At 40.5% G+C, this 19,636-nt stretch overlaps 1 protein-coding gene across 3 annotated transcripts in view; it reads right to left on the bottom strand.

Annotated features, from left to right (window-relative positions):
• Nucleotides 1-19,636, bottom strand: part of grik2 (glutamate receptor, ionotropic, kainate 2) — a 559,972-nt gene that overhangs the window by 144,048 nt on the left and 396,288 nt on the right. For 2 of the 3 annotated variants that reach the window (XM_047360664.1, XM_047360665.1), the window contains exon 10: nucleotides 13,570-13,776. In XM_047360664.1, the coding sequence (XP_047216620.1) occupies nucleotides 13,570-13,776 (207 nt within the window). Of the gene's footprint in view, nucleotides 1-13,469; nucleotides 13,777-19,636 lie in introns of those variants that run through there. The other variant, XM_047360663.1, reaches the window with a different exon arrangement.

The raw sequence follows: 19,636 nt of genomic DNA, 5'->3' as shown, positions 1-19,636 counted from the left end.
AAAGTACTACTGGATTAGTGCTACTGTGTTCTTTTTTTGTCTTTGCTCTGTTCTCTCAAACCCCTCAGTTGGTCGTGGCAGATGGCCGCTTAAACTGAGCCTGGTTCTGCTGGAGGTTTCTTCCTGTCGCTACATGCATGCTGTTAAACATGCATGCTAAACATGTCTCTACATGCATGCTCAGTATGTGGGATTGCTCCAAAGTCAATGCAATCGACTGCCCATTGTGGCTACATGCTCATCCAGGAGGAGTGAATGCTGCAAGTCACTGACTCAATGCATTTTGCGGGATTTCCTTAGATAGAAAAACTTTTAACCAATTTGAATAATAACCTGAAGCTAAATGCACTGTTTGATAGTTAGGATTAATTGGAATGTATGTACCTGTCTTGAAATCTGTATGATTTGATTGACTTGACTTTGTAAAGTGCCTTGAGACGACTTGTTGTGAATGGCCGCTATATAAATAAACTGAATTGAATGTCATCAGCTCAGTTGTTGCTAAGCTACAGACACAACACCCCAATACAATATTCAATCATTTTAATCATGCCTCACTCTTTTCTACACTTTCAGTGATTTGTCAGCAGTTGTAACAGTAGAGAAGATCTTGAATTTGTTTAATGAAAATATCCGTGTTGCATATATCTCCAAAGCAAAACTACCTCTTGGCGAATCAGAACAAAATCTTGTTTTTGTCTTCTCGTAGTGTTAAAACCTTTATGTGGCAACCTGTATCATAAAGAACTGTGAAAAAATGTACACAGGAAGCTGTAGAAGCTCAGCTGGGTTTTTCTGATGCTATAGACTGGGATGCAGTATACCAGCAACATAAAGAGGACAAAAATGCCATCACTGAGTGTGTAACCAAATGTATAAACTTCTGTACGGACTACACCATTCCAATCTGAACAGTGAGGCGGCTACGACGTAAAGGGGCAATATCTGGAGAATAGAAGCTTCAGGGCGGGTTTTCTTTTCCTCCACACTGGCCATTCCCAGACGAGCTTGAAAGTTGGAAATCTGTCTTTTACAAGAAGAACAGAATATTCATATCCCGATCGAAGATTGTTAGACGCAGCCCACGCGCAGGTGGAACCCACACAGGGTTTGTTTCCAAGGAGATGACATTCCCCTTTTTTCAGTCCACTGCAAAGGTTTCTCATATTTTTCCCAGTTGTTCCCCGGAGGTTTTTCATTTGAAACAGACTGCAGTCTGGACCTCGTGGCCTGGCCACTCCATTGTTTGTTTCATCATTTTATTACCTTTGGGGTTTTTCCACCGACCTCCCACCTTAGAGTTTTAAGACTCGTTGTTCGAGATTTGGGGCTATCAGCTGCTAGTGGCGTGGCCCTACTGGTCTACCAGCTGATAGCCGCTGCCGAGACGCACACACAGAGAAAGTCTTCACAACATAGTGGTTTTTGATCATTGTTCCAAAGTAGTCCAAATTGTCGGGTTATTTTCATTTGTCCCTAAATTGCTGGTTTGATCTCCCACATATATTTTTATTTTTGATAATTAGTGTACGCCTTTTTTGTAGAACAGTGCATGCTTAGTTAGGTGAACGTTGTTGGACCAGAATAGTTTGATTATAAGAGGGACTATTGGTTTAATACATTTTCACATAGATAAAGAGACAGCGTTTGTGTTTATTTTGTTTAAGAGTGATTACCTGTCAAGAGAAGGTTAGAATTCCACCACTCGGTGAAACAGTTGACAACACAGTGACATTTGGGCGGGTTTTGGTGAGTAAGTATTAATTATCAATGAGAATTAAGCTATGGTAATTATTAAGTGCTGTGAGCCCCATAATCACACCACCAGAGTGTATCTCTGATTTTTATTCGTAAGAAATGATTCTTGGTTAGAATGTATTTCTTCTAAATTATGATTTTTTAATTATAATTTTTAATAAATATTTAAAATCAATAATCATAAATCCAACAATTGTTAAGCAAGATCCAGCAGAACAATATAGGAGATGTGTGGTCAGGCATGAAGACTAACATGGGCTCCAAGAAGAAAAAAGCTCAGGACTGAACAAATTCTTTAATATGTTCAGTTCAAGAAAAAAGCTCAGCACCCTCCTCTCCTGCCCACAGCCAAATAGACAACCAACCCGCTCTTAACCTCAAATATGTTATCTTCCACCTCAGCCATGGACCCTCCTGCTTCTACATGTTTGTCTTTAACCAAATCACGAGATCCTGGTGCTCCCTTTGTCTCCCACTCATGCTTGTCTGTCTCTAGAAGTCAGGTGAAGAGGACACTGAAGAGACAGCACTTCTTTTAACTTAGCCTGACCAGTGAGATGGTTTCTGTTTATTTAGAAGATATCTTGGCCTGTTCCAGTACCAAAGAAACCTCACCTATAAATCTTAAATGACTATAAACCTGTTTCCCTTACATCCAACATCATGAAGGTCCTTTTCGCCCACCTGATTAAGCAAACAAGCACATATCAGAACCCGCTGCAGTTTGCTTATCACTTTGGAGATGCCATCATACATCTGCTTCAATAAACCCACTACCACCAAGACAAAGCAGGCAGCACTGTAAGGATCACAGTCTTTGAAATCTCCAGTGCATTTAAAACCATTCAGTATTTTTAGGTCAGAAACAAACACAGATACTGGCTGAGGTTTCAAAAATACCTTGGTTTTAAAATGGACAACAAAGCGGATTGTACTTCTTGAGGAAGCTTAGATCTTTTAATGCTTGCACCAAGATGCTGGAAATCTCCCATAAGTCTCTTGAGGAGAGTGCAATTTCGTCTGCCATCATCTGTTGGGGTAGCAGCATCAGTGACATCCCGTGAAAAAAGATCAACAAACTGATGAAGTCAAGAGATAATTGTGGAAAAAGGATGTTTTGTAAAATGAAGAACATTGAGGATAAACCTGAGCATCCTCTTCATTAGACTGTCATACAAAAGCAGCATGTTTTCAGTAAGAGGCTTCTTCAAATCCACTGTAACACTGAGCGCTGCAGGAGATCCTTTCCTACCACAGCCATCACTATCTACAACAGGTCTTTGAAGAAACTTAAAAAATGTTAGTTACAACAGCATTTTATTTCCCTTTAGTATTAATAAAGAATTTTGTAATTGAACTTTGTTACATTTTTTACCTTTGTGTATATCTGCATGCTTCCAGCTGCCTTTCACTTTGCTGTAGGTACACCTGAATGCCCCCACTGTGCCACAATAAAGGGTATTTCTATTCTTATTAAAAAAGTTAATGAATGTACAGAAGCACTGTGTAGTCATTTAAAGCATCACTAAGAAAATATTGTACTGTAAGCATTTTGATTTAAAACAGCCTGTGTTGTCCTGTTGACAGTTAATAAATTGTACACTGTGACTCCAGATGCTAAACATTCACAACATGAAGTGGTTCATCCCTCAAAGATATATCCTTTTTGTCTTATGAAGGTTGCCATTTTTTACTAAAGGATTAACTGACTGTGCTTCATGCTCAGAGTGGGGTTACATGTTAGATAAAAGGCATCTCTGATTCCGGCCATACTCTTAAAAGGTTGCACAGTGAACTACATCCGAATGTGTTTGTTCCACTTTAAGCATAACACAGATTGAAAATGATTTGGCTACATTTCTTTGATGTAACCCTTGAAAGTTCAATGCAATTCAGCAGTCCTCCTCAGTCTGATCTGTCTTTCCTGAGTCCACTTCTCTCAACTCTTCTGAGGCCTTATCTGCTGCAATCACCATCTGTCTAAGTCAAGTGCAAGAAGTGGGTCAAACACACAGAACAACACCTCGCAGGGGACTGGGCCCTTCACCTATGTAAAAACAAGACTATCTGTCACAATAGACAATTTTTACACTGAACAAGCATAGAAGCAGAAGACAAGTGTGTTAGGGACCACTTGACCCCTCGCGGGTACAGTATCTAATGAGGTCAGATATTGACTAATGGCCATGCTATTTGCAATCTATCCAAACTGGGACTGCAGCAATGATCAGCACTGTGAGCAGACTATGTGTTCCTGTGTTTGTGTTTTAAATAAGCTCTGTGGGGGAAACAACTCATGAACCTCTATGCTTGCATTGGATAATTGGACTCTATCTGAGCCAGTTCTACCTCTCCTATTGTCTTTCTTTAGTGCCGTAGTTCCTGTACCTTGATTCCTCCGTATGACATCTCAGTCTTTGTGACTTACAGCTGAACATGTAACTGGTAACATGCTTGACATTTTCTCCTAATATATAAGAAAGCCAAAGACTAGAGCACTGTGTTAATATACTGAAAACAATGTGAAAACACACAGTCATCGGAAAAAAATATTGATACCCCATTAAATAATACATTCTTTAATAAGAAAGTTTAAAATATTCATGTCAAATGTTTGTTGTTTTTATCTGAAAAAGAGATTTAATTCTGAATGTGTAAATACTGATATTAGATATCCATATGACCAATTATGTTAGAAAAGCAGGTTATGATTGGGAGGCTTAAATTACAAAGGAATTCAAATGTAAAACGAATTGACCAAATCTATAACTAAGAATGGCTCAATGATTCGGGTGTAATGGTACATGCATTCATACAGAAAATATCTGGTTGGTTTGGTTCGGTGCACAGCTGTACTGAACTATTAGTGTTGTTTTATACCTGGACACTTGCAGAATGTTTGTGTTGAACTAAGTGTGCAATTGTACTGATAAACTCAGAGAAGGTATGCAATGAAGACACAAGCGAGTCAAAGTTATCTTTGGCTGGCCAGGGAGAGACAGTCCATTCTCTCAGAGGAGCCGCCCTGTGTCACAGCCTTTTATAAAAGTCAGTCAGTCAGTCATTTTCTACCGCTTATTCCATAGTTGGTCACGGGGGAGCTGGTGCCTATCTCCAGCAGTCTATGGGCGAGAGGCGGGGTACACCCTGGACAGGTCGCCAGTCCACCGCAGGTCAACACACAAAAAACCACACACACACACACACACACACACACACACACACACACACACACACACACACACACACACACACACACACACACACACCTAAGGGCAAATTAGAGAGACCAGTTAACCTAACAGGCATGTCTTTGGACTGTGGGAGGAAGCCGGAAATAATAATAAAGCTCTTGAGACAAAAGTTTACATTATCTCCTACTTAGCTATCTTTGGGCTTACAGTCAATACTGTACTATTTTGCTCCTTTGAAAATCCTTCATCGATTTTTCTTTCTCCCCCTTTCCCTTGTTGCACATTTATGTGTGTCTATTGTTTTGACCACTACAAATTGTTAAAATTATAGTGTGTCAGGAAATGGTGGTTTACTGTTTTTTTTTGTATAAAACAAATATGGAGGGAGAAGGGCCTGTATTGTGCTTATAAATAAATGCAGTTTTCTTTCTCTTTCTTTTTCTGTTTTTTTATTACATTTTATTAAATTTTTTACTGTGTCCTGTCCAGCAGAGAGCTCACTCAGAATTGTTGTCTGAGTGCCAGAAAAGAGCCCAACAGATTTACTTTAACAAGCGGAGCATTACAGCTAACGCTTTAAAGCTCTGCTTGATATTCATAAAAAGAAACTTTATTAGAAACTGCTTTGGGATTATTTCAATTGTTACGGACATAGAGACAGAAATGGAAAGGAAAAAAAAGAAGCACGAAAGAGAGAAAGGGGGGCAAAAAGAAAAAGGGGAGAGAAGGAGAATAGAATGGAGGAAAGAAAGAAAGAAGGATGAAGAGAATACAAGATGACACCCTGCTTGCTTCCACACCTGCAGAAATGTTCGTATTACCAGCCTTTTTACTGAAAAAGTACAAAAGAGGGGACTGCATGGTCCAAACAAGCCCGCCAACCAGAGCCGTCACTGAATAGAACCCCCAATAGGTTCCTATTCCAACCCCATGAGCCCTTCACCCCGAATGAACCGGACATGAATCTCCCCACTGGGCCACCCCCAACCAGGACACAGTTATCGAACACATGCTCCCCAACCCAAACGCCATGAATCACCCCCCCACAGCACATGGGCACACTCCCACAGGAGGGCTTCATCTCCGAAAGGCCGACGAAGCAACACCCACATAGCGAAAGCTCCACACACAGCCCTGCTCCGAGCACCCCCGCCGCAACCCACCCCCACCACACAGCGCACCACAACAGCAAGGCAAGGCCATCCCAGCCCCCGCCCGCAGGCGCAACAGGGCAGACACCATTGAGCAACGGATCTCCCCGTTGTGGTGTTAATGCATGTTGTTGTAGTGTGCATTTAAAAAAAAAATGGGTGGGGAAGAGGGTCTGCCATGCCCCCCCCACCCCACCCAGAACCCTTAATGTCTACATGCAACTTAACCCTCAGAGAAGTGCGCATACCTAACATACCTATGTGCATGTTATGCTAAAACTAGCTTTTGATTCCTATAGGAATGTCTACGTGCCCTTGATTTAAGAAAGATGGTCTCGTTGTCCATGGATGGGCCCAACGTCAATTGGCGTTTTTTGAGATGCTGCAGCAAGCGCATGCAGAACAGTTTGGAGGGGCTCAGCTGGCAGTGGTGGGGAGTTGCGGCCTCCATACTCTCCACAATGCTTTCAAGTGTGGATTCACTGATTGGCACATAGAGAAGTTTCTCAGGGCTCTGCAAACAATTTTCCACAATGTGCCTGCAAGAAGAGAAGATTTTTGTAATTTCACTAAATCCAAAGTCTTTGCTCTGCCTTTTTGTGGCAACCGCTGGGTCGAGAACCTCTCAGTAGTAAAAAGGGCCCTCAACATCTGGCCAGACATGATAAAGTATGTCGAGGGTGTCACAACCAAAAAGCTCCCTCACCCTGGGACTTCTTCCTACGACACCATTGTGGCGGCAACCAAAGACTCTCTCATCCCGGCCAAGTTACATTTCTTCATGGCGGTCTCGCAAGCATGACACCTTTTCTCACCAAATAGCAGACTGCTGAGCCTGTGCTGCCTTTCTTTGGAAACGACATGGCACAGCTGCTGAAGTTAAGGTGAATGTTTTCATTGCACTGTGAATATTATAATTAATCATCCTTTGTTCACTAGCAAATAGCACTGTTGCTGAGACTGATTCATTTGATGATGTATACAAATTTAATTATAAAGCTACTGCCCAGGAATACATTTAAGATTAGATAAGATAAACCTTCATTAGTCCCAGAAGTTGGAAATTTCAATTGTCACGCCAAAAAGTGGAAAGAACGTGATAATAGAAGCAGAGACTGCATGATGGCGCAGTTGGTAGTACTACTGCCTTGCAGCAAGAAGGTCCTGTGTTTGACTCCTGGCTGGGGGTCTTTCTGCATGGAGTTTGCATGTTCTCCCCATGCATGCGTGTGTTGTCACCGGGTACTCCAGCTTCCTCCCACAGTCCAAAACATGACTGTTAGCTTAATTGGTCTCTCTAAATTGCCCTTAGATGTGAATGAGTGTGTGCTTGGTTGTTTGTCCTGTATGTCTCTGTGTTGCCCTGTGATGGAGTGGAGACCTGTCCAGGGTGGACCCCGCCTCTTGCCAGTAGACCGCCGGAGATAGGCACCAGCTACCCCATCACCCACTATGGAATGAGTGGATAGAAGATGAATATATATATATATATATATAATACACACCTGCACACACATACACATGAAGGCATATATACTAACACAATTACACTCCGTAAAATAGTGCACATCAGCGGACAAGCACCATGTCCGCAGTTGTGTTTATTTATTTACATATCTCACATTAAGAAAATGTTGTTAACTTCTTTTTTTATTCTCTAATAATGTGATTATTATTATTATTTTTTTTGTCTTTGCAGAGTTTGCTGAGGCAATTTACCAAAAGAGAACTTCTCCATGATGTTACACCACTACGGCTGGTCCGGCTTGATGTCACTGACACGCAGTCTAGGGTTCATCCAAGAGCTGTTGACATTGGCATTGGAGCAGAGTCTGTTCTGAAGGTATTGTGGAAAGAATCGTGTGTGAAATTGCTGGCTCATTAGTAAGTCCAATGCTTTCATAAGAAGCCACAAGGAGAAGTTGGCTGAATTAAAGAACCTGGATGAACAGATTGCAGCCAAGGGAGCAGAGCTTCGAAGACTGTAGGCTCTTGTGTCATTCACGGACACACTCTAGCTGTAAAGTGGATTGCTGTACTTTTTGAATCTAATCTACTGCATTTTATCTATTGTATAACCAAAAGGTTGCTTGTAAGGCAATAGTGAGTGGTGTTGGCTCTTGCATGAGAAACATGCATATTTTTTTATTTTGTTATTGCACATCTCACAAAGTTAATGTCTATTATATATGAAAGTCTAAATAAAATAAGTTCAAGTACCTGGCGATTATTTTCTCAGGCTTAAAATCCATACAGATATTTTATTATATCATTCATAATTTATTTGCTATAGCTGTGAAATTAGCATTAAATTTCCTTTTAGGTGGTCTTAAAAAGGTCTTAAAACGTCTTAAATTTCAATTGAAGAACCCTGGGGGTACCCTGATTAATATTACCCGCCTGCAAAGGTTCCTCTCTCAGATAACACAATTTCCAGACGTATTGATGACATGCCTGCAGACATCAAAAGTGTGGTTTTGGAAAAGATCCATATCAGTGAGAAATTTGCGTTGCAACTTGACGAGTGTACCGATATTAGAGGACATGCTCAACTCTTGGCCAATGCACATTTTGTGGATGGAGACGCAATCAGAGAAAACTTCCTAATTTGCAAGGCATTGCCAGACAGGACAACAAGAGAGGAAATTTTTCGGGTCACATCAGAATATCTTGAACAAGGAGGACTTAAGTGGGAAAACTGCACGAGTGTCTTCACTGAGGGAGCTGCAGCCATGGTCGGGCGCATCAAAGGCTTTGTAAGCAGAGTAAAGAAAAGAAACCCAGATGTGATTATTACGCACTGTTTCTTGCAACTTGAGGCCCTCGTGGCTAAGACACGAACTGTGAAAAGCCGCATATTTGCATCTTTGTGTGAGGAAATGGGAGCGGAGCAGAAAGCCTGGCTGTTTGATCCGGAGGTCCGATGGTTGTGGCGCAGCAAGGTGCTGGCCCGTGTGTCTGAGCTGCCAGAGGAACTAAGTGTTTCTGACAAACGAGGGGTCCGATTACGCAAAGCTGCTTGCAAGTGATGAGTGGTGTGCAAGGCTGGCATACCTGGCAGATATTTTTCATCATCTGAATGAACTGAACACACGAATGCAAGGCCGAAATGAAAACCTGCTACAAGCACAGATAAAATAAATGGATTACTTTCCAAGGTGCAACTCTGGCAGCAACATGTGGAAAGTGGCAATCTTGAAATGTTCCCACCCACCAATAAATGGCCAGGTGTTAATACTGCTGCACTGTGTGAGGTAATAGTTAAACATTTAAAAACTCTTGAGGAGAAGATGTCATTTTATTTCTCTTCAGCCACCACAGAGTACCTTGACTGGGTTAGGGACCCATCAGCTCAGCATCAGCTGTTGGAAAGGACATGACTTTACAGGAGCAGGGGGAACTAACTGAACTGAAACAAGATCGTGGTCTCAAGCTAAGCTTTGCTGATCTACCTTTGGACAGTTTCTGGTTGACTGCTACCAAGGAGTTCCCCATTCTTCAAACAAAGCTATTTTGACATTGCTCCCATTTTCCACAACATATCTGTGAAGTGAGCTTTTCAAGCCTGACTGCTATAAAAACTAAAAACAGAGAAAGACTGAGAGCTGTGGAGGAAGAGCTTCGTGTGTGTCTTTCTTCAATCCCCGCCAGGATATCAGCTCTGTGTTCAACCAAACATGCTCAGCTTTCACACTGAGTAAAATATACTGAGATTGATATTTTGTACATTCAAGTCTTCATATTGTACAGTGAAATCTTTCCCAAATATTACAGCTTCTATCAGAATAACCATTATTTTCTGTATTCCTGCTAACAAAATTATTTTGGCCAGAATTAGTTTGTAAAAGTCTGAAGTTTTCTACTACCTCTTTAAGTTTAAGACCACATTGTTGTGGCAATGTTCCAGCTGTATTTTTTAAGTGGACTTGTTAAGTGCACTTTTTATTTGAAAGAAGTTTATTTGATTCCTATTCAAGACACTTTGATAAGAATGATTATATTGTTATTATAGGCGGCTACAGAGTATCATTTGTTTAACATTTTTGGTTCGGTGGTGTTACTCGTGATTTTTTAAATGAAAAAAATTTACCGTGGCTGAAAAAAGGTTGAAAAACACTGGTCTAAGTTAGTTCTAAGACTAACTTAACCTCATTTCAGATTCCTCAAGATTCAGATTCCTTGTTTCTCAAACATAAATAACATTGAACGGTAATGTTGCATCACTTTATTGGCCATTGTTTTTAACCATTTTTATTGATTCCCTTTTTCCTTCATTTGTATGTAGTTCATTGTTTTTTAGGTCTGAGTGCTGCAAAGGCCTATTGTAATTGGAATGTTTATTATTATTTTTCTCCGCCAAAAAGAGTGCCATATTGGAGGCATAAACATGTATGAAAACTCAATATTATTTGGCACACACATCAGGCCTGGTGAAAATTTACGTATTTTGAGGGTTTCCCAAAAGTCGCAATTAAAATGGCTAAACAGCGCCCCCGTAATTTTCAAAACACCCTCCTCATTTATCTAACTATTGTAGAGGATTAGAATTTTTTACACTTGTAGTACTCACTGAGCTCTACCTAAAACTCTCTTGTACCCATGTTCTAAAACAAACAAAACATGTCGGCCTTGGATATCTTGGAAAAATAGGCAATTTTGACCCCACTTTTGCCATTTATAGCCTCCATATTTGATCAAACTACTCCTACAGATTTTGATCGATTGGCTTGAAATTTGGTAAGTTTAGTCAGAAGGGATGGAAGATCTAATGTTATCAAAATTATGAGTTTTTGAGCATGGGAAAGGGGCGGAGTCAGGCCTCAAAGTATGACGACTCGTAAATAAATTGTTAAAGCTTCTATAATGAAAGTCACAGAGACCAGAAACTTTCTAGTATTGATCCACATCTGGCCTCGAACAATACTCATTGGTCAATTTCTGACATCATCTAAGCCCCGCCCCCTGAGAACAGGAAGTGTCATGTTTTACTATTGAATGTCCATATTCGACCCTTGTCACATAATCAACACAAAACTGTCCCCAGTGACAGATAATAAGATGGTCTAAGTTGGTCTCCAGCACTAAGAGATTTGGCTGGAGGGTGTGGCCGTGGCGGTGAGGCAAAGTCCAACGTCACGCCATGCCCTTACATTTGCTTCTGATTTCCACATTTTTCAGCCAATCAGCAACAAATTCCTTAGGATTGATATTAGTCTAGCCCACTAATGATATCCAGTGAAATAATTGATGGACATTGCCTAATTGCTCCATAGCGCCATCTAGAAGCACTAAAACAACCAGCCCCAAGGCATACTTTATCCGAGGCTTATGAAATTTAGTACACATATGTAACTTACAAAAAAGTCTCTAGGAGCCTTGGTCCACACCCCACCGGAAGTCAGCCATCACTACAGCTTTTGTCTTAGAGACTTCAAAATCACTCAGTAAACTCTTAAGATACTGGAGATGAAAAGTTATTAAAAGCTTTTTGCTGCATGAAAGCATGTGGGCGTGGCCAAGCCTCAAAATATGATTTCTTGCCATAAAAGATGAAATTGATATAGCTCCTACAAGGAAAGTCACAGAGACTTGAAACCTTCTGAGATTGAGCCGCATCTGGCCCCGAACAATATTCACTGATCAGATGCCAACATCATCAAAGCTCTGCCCCCTGAGAACAGGAAATGTCATGTTTTCCTTTTCATGGTCCATATTTGGTGTCCTTCACCTATTTAATGTGAAACTGTCTCAAATGACTGATAACATGATGGTCTAAGATACAATCCAGTACTGACTGGTTTGGAGGGCGGTTCTATGCCGTGGCGAAGTCTGATGTCACACCAGGGCCATACGTTTGGCTATAAATTACACAGGCATGGTCCAATTTACTCCAAACTGAATAGGGTTGATCTTTGTCAACCCCCAAACAACTCTATTGGATTACATTGGAATTTGGATCAAAGGTGCCCCCTAGGACATTTCATGTGCTCTATCTTCCTCATACATCATTGGATGCACTTCAAATGTAGTATACATCATCATGGATCAATGCTAAACATGTTGCCATGTTTAGCATTGTTTACCCTGAATTATCCTGAATTACTCCAAACTGAATATGGCTGATCTTTGCCAACCCTGAAACAGCTATATTGGATTACAATGAAATTTTCATCAATGGCGCCCCCTAGTGCTTTATCTCCCTCATACATCATCGGATACACACCAAATGTGGTATGCATCACTGTGGATCAATGCTGAACATGTTGGGATAGTCAATTAATGACATCACTTTAGCCCCGCCCTCCAACAAACAAGTTAGTGCAGCTTATATCGGGAATGTCGGATTTCAGCCAAATTTGGAATGCTTCTCACCAGAATACAACTCAGCATGACCGAGGCTCATATGAAAGGTTGTTCACAGTGCCGCCTAGTGGTGCTGAGCGGAAACGAGCAGCAGGTTCGTCAATGGTGTGGAGGCGGCGGTGCCAGGCTCCCGTGGTCACTACACAGGCCGAGCAGCGCTGAGCTGCGAGGGCCGCAACCAATGATGCATGATGCTTCCAGCTTTAATTTTTAGTTGGACTGTTCTAATATAGTAAAAAGTTTGCTAACTGAAATATGTTTTGACATTGAGTTTTTTTTTTTTTTACAATTTTATGTATTTCAAGAAATTGTGTGAATTTATCCATGGGTGTGCAGAGTCTTGTTCAGTAATGCCAGAGCTCGTTTTACCCTTTTCTCTATTGTCCTAATACCAACGCCTTATTGGGCTGGTATTCATAGGACAATACTTAATAGACCGAATTATTATTTAATGAAATAATATAATCAAAATAATAATTACAACAGCCTAAAGATGCCACCATCACTTGTTCAAACAATTATTATAGTTGAAACAGTCTAGAAACCTGCAGCAATCATACTATTCTGAAGGTAGATTCTGTGTCCAGAGATGAACACGTTTTACTGCAAAATTGAGCAAATCAACCCCAGAACACCTTGTAAAGATTGCTGAAGCTGGCGAGAGAAGGTCTTTATCCACAGTGAAACGGGTCCTGTACCACCATGGGCTGAAAGGCCATTCAGAGAGGAAGAACATATCACTTCACAGACAAAATAAAAAGCCAGATTGCAGTTTACAAATAGATGCAGGGACATACAGCTAAATGTTTAGAGACATGTACTGTGAATCTAAAATTGAAGAATTTGGCAGTACTGACCATTAGATTTGGAGGCGGGAGCTTGCAAGCCTGAGAAAACCATTCCAAATGTGAAGTATGTGAGAGGCAGCATCATGTTCTGTGGGTGTTTTGCTCAAGGAGGGAGTCATGAAAATAGGAATATTTGTAGTATGTTTAATGCCTGTTTTCTCTATAAACAGATATAGTTTTCCTCATGAATGATTTTGCTCTTGTTGTCATCTATATTTTATATGCTGGAATCATCCTTGTATAGGTAGGACTTACGTGGTCCATCAGCTCTTTAACCATGCCATTCCACTGGCCGGTGTTCTCATCCTGTGCACCATATTTTCCATCTTCCACCAGACGAATCTCATATATAAAGCCCAGGATGTTTGCCAGCTCTCTCAGGAGGTCAATGCAGTAGCCTTCAAAGCGATCGTTCCCATACAGTGGGGTGTCAGATTTCTTGAACATCACATATGGCTCCTCCTGTCAGGCATAAAAAGTGAAAATATTATTTCCTGAAGCACTTGGTATCTTTTACATGCTGTTACAGCCTATCTGAACGGTTGAGTAACATGGGAAATGGGCTTTTAAGCCGTTCAAACTCGAAAAACCCACTTTGACTAGTGAAGCAAGTGTGACACTGCTGTGCATATGTGCTTGGAAGAAGACACTTCTATGATGAAAGGTAGGATGTGTGGAAAGTGAGGCATTACCATAATAAGAAATAATCCTTCCATATCAATGACTCTGTGTTCCTCTCAGGCACAGCAGGCTGTCTATGGACCCAGGCCAAACTTTCTGGAGACCACACGTTTTGTCAATAAGATAAGATATGTTGAAATATAGATAAAAAAAGAGAACAGGGTTTGATACATTTCCTTTGTTCACATGGTCAGCTGGCAAGATGGCAATGTCTTTTTTATACTGTTTCCTCTCTGCCTCAGGTCTACCGAGAAGCTCCTCTGCTCTTTTCTTTTTTCTACCTTTCAAGCTTCCTTCCATGTAACCTCCTCCACATGCTCCCTCACAATTTTACATCTACTCCATGCACCATCTGTCTTTGTTAGCCTTAGACCTTCATTCTTGCAGCATGTCCCTCATTTCTATGACCCCCTTGTTTCTCTGTGACAAATAAATCACAAATTTTATCACCTACCAGGTGTTGTTTATCATTTAGCTGTGGCATGACTGAAACAAAAAAAATTGCAGACCACCCAGGAATTGTGTTCCTTTAATGATCCTTAAAAAAACAAAACTCTAAAGTAAGTTAAAATACCCAGCAAGGACCTTTTATTAAAAAATGCAATAAATCTGTCTTCTCAAACTGAAGAATTGAATCATCAGGATAAACAGCATTCTAATGGCAATATTATAAGGACTTATTTTTAGTGTGTAGACTGCAGCAATTTTGCTATACAAAAAAGGTCAATGCGGTAAGTGGCAAAGAGCAGCTTACTTGGATGTTGTTCTGAGTTGAAGTGTGAAAAATAATTCATTTTATTGAAAATTTTAATTGATATACGCATATCGATTTGATATGACTATGGAGGAGTATTAGCAGTCAGTATCTTGCTGGTACAAAATTACATGTCATGAAACAAACTCATATGCATATATACACTACCAGTCAAAAGTTTTAGATTCACTTTCTCGCTTAGTGGGTCTCTTTATTTTCATGACTACTTCCATTGTAGATTCTCATCAAAGTCAACAAAACTACAAATGGACACATGGAATAATATATTAAACAAACAATGTGAAGAAACTACTACTTTTTATCTTTTTGGTTCTTCAATAGCCACCTTTTGCTTTGATTACAACTTTGCTCTCTTGACATTCTTTCCATGAGCTTCATGAGGTGGTCACCTGACATGGTTTTCCAAAGAGTCTTGAAAGAACTTCTCAGATGTTCACTGAGAGACGGCCAGAGGTTAATATTTCAGTCATCACAGCAAAGGGCGGCTACTTTAAGGAATCTAAAATATAAACCATATCCAGTGTTCTTTTACAGTTTTTCATTTGCTACATACAGTGGGCAAAACAAGTATTTGATACACTGCCGATTATTCAGGTTATCATGTAGAAGTCTTTAATTTTTATCACAGGCACTCTTCAACCGTGAATGACGAAATCCAAAACAAAAATCCAGAAAATCATATTGTGTGATTTTTAAGTAATTTATTTGGATTTTATTGCATGACATATGTATTTGATCACAACCAGTAAGAATTCCGGCTCTCACAGGCCTGTTGGTTCTTCTTTAAGAAGCCCTCCTGTTCTCTAATCATTACCTGTATTAACTGCACCTGTTTGAACTCGGTATCTGTATAAAAGACACCTGTCCACACACTCAATCAAACAAACTCTAACCCATCAACAATGGCCAAAACCAGAGAGCTGTGTAAGGACATCAGGGATAAAATAGTAGACCTGCACAAGGCTGAGATGGGCTACAGGAAAATAACCAAGCACAATTGCTGGCGCGACAATAAGAAAATGGAAGAAGTTCAAGATGACGGTCAATCTCCCTCGGTCTGGGGCTCCATGCAAGATCTCACCTCATGGGGCATCAATGATCATGAGGAAGGTGAGGGATCAGCCCAGAACTACACAGCAGGACCTAGTCAATGACCTGAAGAGAGCTGAGACCAGAGTCTTAAGGAAGACAATTAGTAACACACTATTCTGCACTGAATTAAACACCTGCAGCGCACGCAATGCCCCCCTGCTCAAGTCAGCACAAGCACAGGCCTGTCTAAAGTTTGTCAGTGACCATCTGGATGATCCAGAGGAGGAATAGGAGAAAGTCATGTGGTCTGAAGAGACAAAAATAGAGCTTTTCAGTATAAACTCCACTCGCTGTGTTTGGAAGAAGAAGAAAGGTAAGTCCAATCCCAAGAACACCATCCCTACCGTGAAACATGGAGGTGGAAATGTCATTCTTTGGGGATGCTTTTCTGCAAAGGGGAAAGAACAACTGCACTGTATTGAAAGAAGGATGGATAGGGCCATTTATTGAGAGATCTTAGCCAAAAACCCTCAGTACGGGCATTGAAGATGGGTCATGGCTGGGTCTTCCAGCATCACAACGCCCCCAAGCACACAGCCAGGGCAACTAAGAAGTGGCTCCGTAAGAAGCATCTCAAGGTCCTGGACTGGCCTAGCCAGTCTCCAGGCCTGGACCCAATCGAAATCTTTGGAGGAAGCTGAAAGTCCATATTGCCCAGCGACAACCCTGAAACCTGAAGGATCTGGAGAAGATCTGTACAGAGTAGTGATCCAAAATCCCTGCTACAGTGTGTGCAAACCTTGTCAAGAACTGCAAGAAATGTCTGATATCTGTAATTGCACACAAAGGTTTTTGTACCAAATATTACGTTTTGTTTTTCTGATGTATGAAATATTTATGTCATGCAATAAAATGCAAAGTAATTGAACAAAGTAGTTATATGCTTAGAGCAAGGCCTAAGAAACTTACTAAATAGCAAAGGTTGTCAACTTTACCTCAGAGCAAGAGCTAGATGGTTATAATTTGAATACAATTTGGTTAAAACAGGACAATAATCTGCAAAAACTGGTTAATGAAAAGATAAAACCAACTGGATGAAGTTCTTAAATAGCCTTCCTGAAGTTCTGACCTCAGTCCCATTAAAAAGTTTCGGACAAGGCCTAAAAGCTGGGTCCAAACCAGGAAAATATCTGACTTTATCAATTCTACGAGGAAGAGTGTTTTAACATCCAGTCAGAATACTACCAAAACCCTTTTGATGACTACAAAAAAGCATGTAGTTATCATTAGTAGTTGCCAATTAACCAAATCTTAGTTAAAGGTATGGAAACATTCGAGCCTACAGTTACAATTTTGACCATTTGGGAATAACAGTAATTCAAATTTTTGTACATATATATTTTTTCAAATTACTACATTTGTATAAATGTTTGCAATCATTCAAACACTGAAAAAACATACTATAAATAAATAAATAAAACTAATTGAAAGTCTATGTTTAATGAAATTAACATGACCAGTGATAAGTAATGTCTTGCATCCTGTCACAAAATATTTTAGAAATAAATGTTTAGATGAGAGCTCTACACATAACATGTTCTGTCAGTTTTTATATGGAAAACAAGTGTACTATTTATGCACAAAAAATAGCAAACCAAAGAAACAATAGCTAAAGCACCAAAAGTCCACAGCATCACTTCAGCTATTCTGTAACTATCAAATTCATCATTTCTGATCCAGTCGTGTAATTAGAAACTTACTGAATAGGTTCATAATAAACATATAGGGCCTGGTCTTCAAAAGGTATGCGTCTACAAAACCACACACAAACCTGTTTGCGTCTGCAAAGCTGATCTACAACCAGGTGCTAATTGGATTGCGTGTGACAATCAGCGGAACAGCAAACTTTGAGTGTTAGTGTGTTTGAATAGGCAAAACATACGATAATGACCTAAATGCAAAAATTTATGGGAGGGGGATATGCAAATGTAATCCCTTACCATCCGCAATGTGATTTATCAAACATAAATGAATTGGGAAGCAAAAATGTCTGCTGTCACTGTGGCCAGAGGGATGCATAGGTAGACTGACAGATGATGGAAAGAGAAAATAATCTATACTTGTGTCAACAAATTTGGGTTGTCAAAAATAACAATAATAAATAAAGCTGCAAGAAGTATTGTAGACCCACGGAGCTCAGTGCCGCTTGGCCTGTGTAGCGACCACGGGAGCCTGTCATTGCTGCCTACACTCCACCGACCAGGCCATCACTATATTCCACACATCGCCACTAGGTGGTACTGTGAGCAACCTGTCATTCGTTTTTCGGTCATGGCGAGTTTTGCTCTGGCGAGAAGCATTTACAATTTGGGTGAACTCCAACCTTCCCGATGGAACCTGCACTCACTTGGGTTTGTGGGTGGTGCTAAAGTGATGTCATCAATTGATTGTGCCAACAACCACAATTACACGCTACAGCCATAGCTGTCAGTACTGGAGACCAACTAAGACCATCATGTTATGTGTCACTGGTTAGTGTTTCATGTTGATAAGGTGAAAGGGATCAAATATGGACCTTCCATAGTAAAACATGACACTTCCTGTTCCCAAGAGGTGGGGCTTCGATGATGTCGGCATTTGACCTTTGAATATTGTTCGGGGCCAGATGCAGATCAATCTCTGAAGTTTTCATGTCTCTGCAATGTTCCTTGTAGGAGCTATAACAATTTCGTTTTTTATTGTGAGAAGTCAGATTTTGAGGCTTGGCCACGCCCACATCCTTTCATGTAGCATAAAGCTTTTGATTACTTTTGATCCCCAATTCCTTGAGAGTATACTGAGTGATCTAGAAGTCTGTAAGTCAAAAACTGTAGGAGTTTGCTTAGATACACAGGCCCATGACACGCTGGAGGGACTATGTCTCTCGGCTGGCCTGGGAACGCCTTGGGCTCCCCCCGGACGAGCTGCAGGAGGTGTCTGGGGAGGGGGACGTCTGGGCGTCTCTGCTAAGCCTGCTGGCACCGTGACTCAGTCCCGGATAAAGTGAAAGATGACGAGTACAAGTATGAGTACTGTGCTTCAAATGAAGTTAGACCCACTAGTTATCAGTCACCTCACACAGTTTGAAGTGGACTGAGTGTAGACAGCCAGATAGTGATCTTTCCCAGTAAAAAAAGGGACTTTCTAGGGCATCGGAAAACCCCAATTGTCCGGCAAACACGTAAAGGAATAATAACAAGAAATTGAGCGACTACAATAGGCCCTTGCACCTTGCCATGACATATCTCCTATGATAAAACTCCTTGCAACACTTTTTTTCTTGCATCTGGATCATTCCAGAGCACCATTGCTGTTAGTGAAATCATTTGCTGCTGAAGCACAAAACTGATCATGCAGAGGTGTGCACATAACTGATCATCCGCCATAGAAGCTCATAGCCTGTATAATTGTAATTGCACATCATGCAGAGGACCAAGTGTGCTGTAGTGTTGATAATATAATTAATAGGAAATAAATAAATACATTATAAGGCAGATTAAATCCTTTATTTGCAAACTGGATGCTAAAATCACTTTTTAGCAGGTGAAAAATCACCATTTTAAGGCAACCTATTCCACGTGGTGAAAATGCAGTGTATGTTTTAACCTTGTCAATAAACAAAACTAAATGTGTTATTGACAGTAGCATTGTGTCGTTGCAGAGCAGTTGGAGATGGATCAGATTGAAAACATTTCTTGAATTTGAACATATGCCAGGGAAGGGTTTATACTTTTGTGTCACTAGAAAACAATTTAAACAATCAAACATGTATATCGTTAAAATATTGGCAAAACA

The sequence above is a fragment of the Girardinichthys multiradiatus genome, chromosome 3, assembly GCF_021462225.1.
Source record: "Girardinichthys multiradiatus isolate DD_20200921_A chromosome 3, DD_fGirMul_XY1, whole genome shotgun sequence".
NCBI lineage: Eukaryota > Metazoa > Chordata > Actinopteri > Cyprinodontiformes > Goodeidae > Girardinichthys > Girardinichthys multiradiatus.
Note: the sequence above shows the minus strand (reverse complement) of the source record. Positions and strands in the feature narration are given on the sequence as shown.